The sequence below is a fragment of the Boleophthalmus pectinirostris genome, unplaced genomic scaffold (genome assembly GCF_026225935.1).
Source record: "Boleophthalmus pectinirostris isolate CB_2022bp ecotype Guang Dong unplaced genomic scaffold, ASM2622593v1 HiC_scaffold_22, whole genome shotgun sequence".
NCBI lineage: Eukaryota > Metazoa > Chordata > Actinopteri > Gobiiformes > Gobiidae > Boleophthalmus > Boleophthalmus pectinirostris.
Genome location: NW_026571190.1, coordinates 13,727,480 through 13,734,136, shown reverse-complemented (window position 1 = coordinate 13,734,136; position 6,657 = coordinate 13,727,480). Strand labels below are relative to the sequence as shown.

At 36.8% G+C, this 6,657-nt stretch overlaps 2 protein-coding genes across 2 annotated transcripts; one reads left to right on the top strand and one right to left on the bottom strand.

Moving 5' to 3' along the window:
- The first annotated feature begins 838 nt into the window (after positions 1 to 838).
- cunh6orf120 (chromosome unknown C6orf120 homolog) lies at positions 839 to 3,822 on the top strand. Its single transcript, XM_020920128.2, is given in 4 exon segments — positions 839 to 988; positions 1,924 to 1,954; positions 2,291 to 2,735; positions 2,738 to 3,822. Coding segments are annotated over 2 exon segments (570 nt in total). The 5' UTR covers positions 839 to 988; positions 1,924 to 1,954; positions 2,291 to 2,332; the 3' UTR covers positions 2,905 to 3,822.
- A 1-nt stretch (position 3,823) lies between these two features.
- mrpl21 (mitochondrial ribosomal protein L21) lies at positions 3,824 to 5,531 on the bottom strand. Its single transcript, XM_020920126.2, has 2 exons — positions 5,204 to 5,531; positions 3,824 to 4,590 (listed from the first exon to the last, which is right to left on the bottom strand). Exons 1-2 carry the CDS (start codon positions 5,510 to 5,512, stop codon positions 4,294 to 4,296), a joined length of 606 nt encoding a protein of 201 aa, XP_020775785.1. The 5' UTR covers positions 5,513 to 5,531; the 3' UTR covers positions 3,824 to 4,293.
- Positions 5,532 to 6,657: the final 1,126 nt, after the last annotated feature.

Here is a 6,657-nt window from a genome sequence, read left to right as displayed (position 1 = left end):
CATATTTGTCTTGTTTTATAAGTAATACTCATTTAAAATGGAATTTCTTCATATTGTTGGACCAAACTAGTATTAGGGCTGACATATGTAGTCTAACTAAACACAATTAAGGGTGCACTATATACGTTTTCTGGTGGAGTTTTCATCACTTGCTTGTCTTATGAAAATGGATTTGCTTTGCCTGGAATGTATAAACTCTTCTTTCTTTCATTTGTTAATGGGTGTTTTAGTGGAGTCACCTGCCTGTCTCCCTGGAGTTTTGTGCCATTTTGGAACATTCCAAACAAATCATGTCCATGTGGAATAGAAGCTATCAAGCCCTCTACCTAAAAACATAAATGATGCACCTTCAAATGATATTTGGAACCTAATTAGACTTTTTTTTCAAATATTAATTTTAAACATTAATATATGTACCAATGGGTGATCAATAGTTGGACTATAAACTAATTAATGACAAAATGTATTAATAATACAGAGCTGTAAGACAGCAACCCTATACTTGTCATTGCAAAATAGTTATTTAAATTATGACTGTAGAGCATTTAAAATTAGCAATAAAAAGTATTTCCCAAGATAATATGTGTGCATTTGTTACCCAGGTGCCCATAGTTTGGAGACCACTGTTTTGAAATATGCTCCACCAAGAAGTCCTTGCAAAAAGATTCTAAAAATGAATGTGGTTGTAGTGTGGTACCAGTAGTTTTTCTCAGTTAAATAAAAAGCAACATATACATTTATCATAGCATTAGCGGTTTGCAACAAAAAAATTATTGTGCATTTAAATGCAGGTGAAACAAATGCTAAATGTGATTCTCGTCAGTACCAGTGTGTGTCAGTGGGAAGCGTCGGTGAGTCCCTGTCTCTGCTGTGCTCCATGTAAACACGACAGAAGAAGCGGCAGCAACAGCAGCAGGTTGTTCAAGAAAATCTGCAAATGACATCTTCATAAGTCTCCCAAAACCACAGATTTACCACCTTTTATCATGTACGTATCACTTACATTTAATAATTTATGTTTAACTACAATAATATTACTCTTTTACTCAAATACCGGCCAATTTGACTGTGTCGGAACAAGCTAATATCTCAGGCTTAGCTTCGTTTTGCTAATGGCTAGTTAACCTAAATACTTTGCTAACTTAATTTTCGGTAAATGTGTGTGGTTTGTTGCTAGTAGTTTTAACATGTAGGTTCATAGGATAATATATAATTTTAATAAAATAATCTGAAGAATATATTTTGATAAATTAGCCAGTTTTGTTGCAAGTCATAGCCAAGTTTTGATTTGGGTTAGCGTTAGTAGGTTTCGTTAGTTAAGAAATTAATGTTCTAGTTTTGTATAATTTTGTGCTGTTTTAGGATGTGTACATGCTTCAAGTGTGTGTTAAAGAATTAGTATGTTGTGTCTCGGTCAAAGTTCAGTGAGTTTTATTTTTAACCCAAGGATCATTTTTTGCCTTGTTATTTACTGTCAGCTGTGTGGCTGTTCTGAAGTGGAAACTCGTCTACAATACATTATGAACGCAGTTGCAAATGATCATATGATGCTAATGTGGGATTAACGATATAACATGCATAATGCAGTGATATATAGAATTAAATTTTCCTTAAATTTATTTGGTGGATTTTTAGTGGACAAAGAGATGCCACCAGATATTAACAATAATTACAGTTTCACATAATTTAACGTGTCAATCACAAATCAGCTTCAGGTAGTGTTTTTCAAAATTATGTTTTTCAAAATTCAAAATGATAATGTGGAAAGTTGGCATGATGACATAACTGATTGCATTTGTCTTCAGTTCCTGGTTTTGTTTTATTCCTAATTTTTGATGAAAAACCTTTTTGAGACTGGAGGTCCTGTTTCAACATTTAAGGACCTAACCTGTCTGCCTTGTGATCTTCTCCTTTGTGGTGTAGTGGTTTCCTGTTCCAAAAGTAAATAAAGCTGGTAGGTAGAATGCATGCTGACATCTTTTGCTTATGCAAGCTACAGCTGCAATGATTATTTTATCATAGTAGCAATTATTTATATTGTTAAATTTGAGTTTTTTTTTAAATATATATAAAATCGAATTAAGCTTAAAAAAGTTAATAAATAAAACTTTCCCCAAGCAACCCATATACACTAGTAAAATATTTAAAATACAAAGCTATAGTTTTTCAATATTTTACAGTATGGCATTAAATGCATCTTTCTAAGGCATCTTTAAGTATATGACAAAGGCGAAATATAAAACTCAGCACTAAGCCAGAAAGAATCACTCTTTCCTTTCTCTTCCTGCAGGTGCGCTATGGTCCGACTCTACACCATTCCCATGCATTCACCATGATGCTGGCTCAGTGCTGCCCCCCTGTGGCCCTCCTCTTCCTCCTGCTCCTGTCTCTGCCTCTCTCTCTCTCCTTCCTCAGCTCATCAGACGACCAGGAAGCCGTGCCTGAAGAATGGGTCCTGCTTCATGTGGTACAAGGACAAATCGGGGCCGGAAACTACAGCTACCTTCGTCTCAACCATGATGGGAAAATTATTCTCCACATGCGCAGTCTTCGTGGAGATGCTGACCTATACGTTTCGGATAAAACTCTTCGCCCAAGTTTTGATACGTACAAGCTGCAATCGGCAACATGTGGGCAAGATGTTGTCGTGGTACCTGGGGAATTCGCTAGACCAGTTGGAATTGGTATTTACGGACATCCCTCATATCAAGAAAGTGAATTTGAAATGAGGGTGTTTTGGATGATACAGTGCCTCAAGATCCATTTGAAGATAGCACCTTTGAAAACGAACAAAATCAGAAAAAAACACAAGCAACTTCAACAGACGATTTTCAAGAAGAGGAGTCGATATTCTGGACAATACTCATAGGACTGCTTAAGTTAATTGTGGAGATTCTAGTTTAAAATTAGTAAATAGAGATGCAATTGTAATTATTTTTCTAATCTGTCATAAAAATTAACAAAATCTTTGTAAGTTTAATTTTGTTTTTTGGGGTGGAACAAATGTAGGATGCAGAAAAAAAACTACCTCTGAATGAAATTAGATTGACAAATCAGTATTTCGTCACATAATAATAAAGGGTCATTTACCATCATTAATACATGCTATACAAATCTTACAAATTAACTACAATTTGGGTGGGTGAAATGGTAAAAAACAGCAACAAGTAACAGTCTAGGCCACTATTTTTATCTCAAGTACTTTAAGAATCTTTATATTGTTGCTAATTGATTCTTAGGGGAGTTCATATTTGACAGGCTGAATTATATATTATGGCTTTAACGTTTAGCACAGAAAAGTGCGAAAGGGCTAGATGGGCTGGTGAGTTATGTAGGTCACACCCAAAGCCATAATGTACAAAGATGTGCTACATCACAGCAAATATTAAAATTGTGTGACAATTTAAAGGCAGTGTTTACTATAAATGATGTCAAAATCTTGTTCTGTTCCAGTCCCATGTACCCCACCCATAGTTAATTGGAAGACTCCAGTATAAACAACTCTTGATTGGAAGACCATTGTCCTTTTAGTGGTAGCATAACATATTAAATAAAATCAGGAAACGGCTCATATTGGTGCCCTGAGCCCGTTGTAGCCACAGTATTACAAAAAGTTGCCAAAACATAACTTGTTGTTCAACTTGTGTGTGAATCTCCCTTGTTTAAATTGGACATTTGACTCTTAAGTCAAATACAACACTTCACCTGTAGAACTGGATTCAGTGGTTCAGTTTGAGGTTGGTTTTCTCAGATCAGAAATGTTCAACAGTGCCTTGAACTTCAGCCACAAAGTTTGATAATAAAACTTTTTTTTTTCAAGAACTGTATTTTTGCATTTACTTTATTTCACAACACTTTTAAAAAATGTCTAGATGGATTCATATTAAGTTGCATTTTTGTCTTTACTTAAAGTTCACTATCAGTCCGTAAAATCGATCAGTAGTTGGCAGGTGAAAGGACACACCCATTTACATACAGATGGGGAGCAAGAGCCAAATTAAATTATATTTTACTGTAGGTAAATTCACAAAATGCTTAACCTGATTTCTATTAGGCACTACACCTTCACAACAGAACAAAAATCTGTCCCCCATCTGTATTAAATAGTACTGGCCTACAGAATTATGTAATTTGAAACCCAGCAACAGCTCCACGCCCTCAATCTGAGATCCAATTTTAGTCCATGAACCCAACCTATTGTCAACCCAGATAAAGCTAATGCAGAAGACAGCAGTCTCTCTTGTTAATCACTTTATACACAGCCTGTCTGTTAAAGCACATTTGTAACCCAGTTCACGTGAGCATGGGGGCCAGTCTGATGTTGTTGATTCTAAGCACAGTCTGGGGTTGGACTATGATCTTCTTTCTCTGAAACCTTTTACGTCTGAGGAACATCATGTGAACTTTGGGTCTGGACTCTGTCTTCTCGATGACTGTGGCCTCGACACACACCAGGTCCTTTGTCAGGAGGGGGCGCCCCACCAAAGTGAAGTCGTGAGCCCCCACCATCAGCACCTTCTCCAGCCTAATGCGGTCTCCACACTCTGCCTCGATGTGATTTTCCACCAAAATCAGGTCCTCGTCTGTCACCTGTGACAAAAAGACGTCCGTTAAATATACTTGTTCATCTAAACCAGGTGATATTTGGACAGCTCTTCAATATGTATGTTTGCCAAATTTAGAGTTCATTTTAACAACTTTTTGTCTTTTTGGTATTTTCTTGTTAGAACTACAGTGGTAATGTTCCATGTTTAGACCTCGTTTAGCCCTAGATTAGACCTGAATAGTCCAGTTACATACGTGGTTCAGATCTGGTGATAATTTTTTTTTTTGGTAGTACTTGATGGGAACCGTTTGAGAGACACTTTTCTAAATTGTAAAGATGGGAGCAGGGCTGCTACACACCACATATCAGAAATGAAATTACAATTAGAGTTGGCACAATTATCAAATGTCAGTGATGAAAACTTATTTTTATACATGCCCAGTGTTTATCACTGCTTAGGTCTACAACAAAAGACCATTCACGTTCCTAGTCAGTCACTTACACTTCTTAAGAAAGTCATAGAAACTGAAGGTTGGTAAACACCATTAGTGTTATAGTAGTCGGGTTGGCAGTTCGAATCTAGCTCTGGCCAGTTCATGTGTCCGTGAGCAAGACAATGCACAACGAAAACTGAATAAAACAAAACAACAATCAGACCTTCCACTGTCGGCCAGCGAAGTGCACCACAGCGAACAGTCTCCCGAAGTCTTGCCCGGAGATGATGCTATTCACGGCGGTCACCACTGCGGCGTGCTGTGCCTGCTCCTCCTCCAGAGACACGGGGCTCGGAGCATCGGCCCACGGCGGCTGAGAGAGCGAGGTCCTCGGTACAAGGGGCTGAGCGGGGGCCGGTGTAATGCTGACGGAGCTCTGGAGGCGGACAGCGGAGGAGAGAAGAGAGGAGTGAAGGGACAAAGATGCACTACATGCCCTCCAGAGCCGTGGACACACTCTGCACAGCGCCATCTTTGGAAGGATGCAGTTACCGCGCATGCGTAAGGGCTACTTCTTCTGATATTTGCGCAAACTGCTTTATGCTTTTATTCACACGCCACCTCCTGGAAACTACGCAAAAGGCCATTCAGTTTTACTCAAAAAGAGCAAATCTGATTTAATGTTCTAATAATTAGGTCCCAGAGCTATTTACTTCAGCCTACACAATGCTTTATAGTGCTCACTTTCAGGGGGCAGCTGAAATGAATATTATTAAAACCTTTAAAGGTGCACTATGTAACTTTTCTCTAAATTGTCTCCAATGAGATGTTGCTTTACCATGGAATTTTCCATAGTATGATGTTAAAATTATCACTTGCATGTATTAAATTGCTGGTGTTTTATTGCACAAAAATACATAAGTTACATAAGAGTCAAATACATAAGAGCTGCCTCCCCAAGAATTGATTTATTGAGATGGAGATAGATAAATTTAATGTCATACTTTGCAACTATTTAAGCAAGCAATAATATTTTGTTCTAGACAACCAAATGGTAAATATTACTCCACTTGAAAAATTTTACATAATGCACCTCTAAAATGCTGAATTTTATTTTTATCATTAATAGAAATCATCAGGCTTAACATTTGGTTTTTTTTGTTTTTTTTTTTTTCTTCTTCTTCTTTTTTTTTTTTTTTTTTTACTGCAGTGAAGTCAATAAGGGAAACTGACTCTTGGGAGTGTGGTATGACCACATACATATCTGAAAAACATTAATAGCTTATAATAAACAATTTATAATAAATCAGTGATTTTGATATTGCATACCTATCATATATGCAATATCAAAATTATTTACTACTAAACTGAATTTAATTGTTTCGAATTGGTGGTTGCGGAATGAATGGCAAGAGGTTGGATATTTAGATTTGACAAACTTTAGATATTTTGCATGTGAATCATTTTGAACAATGAAAAGGGTCATAAGGGCTCAAACAGTGTAGGACAGTGTAGGGCTGGTGAACACTTCAGCGGCAACTGGATATCTTTCAGATAGGTGAAGCTCATAACACTTTTTTATACAATGATGGATTATTATAGAACTAAACAAACATTGACAGATATAAGAGATATATTTTTTGGTGTTTTCTGATGTGTATAACAACATAATTCACA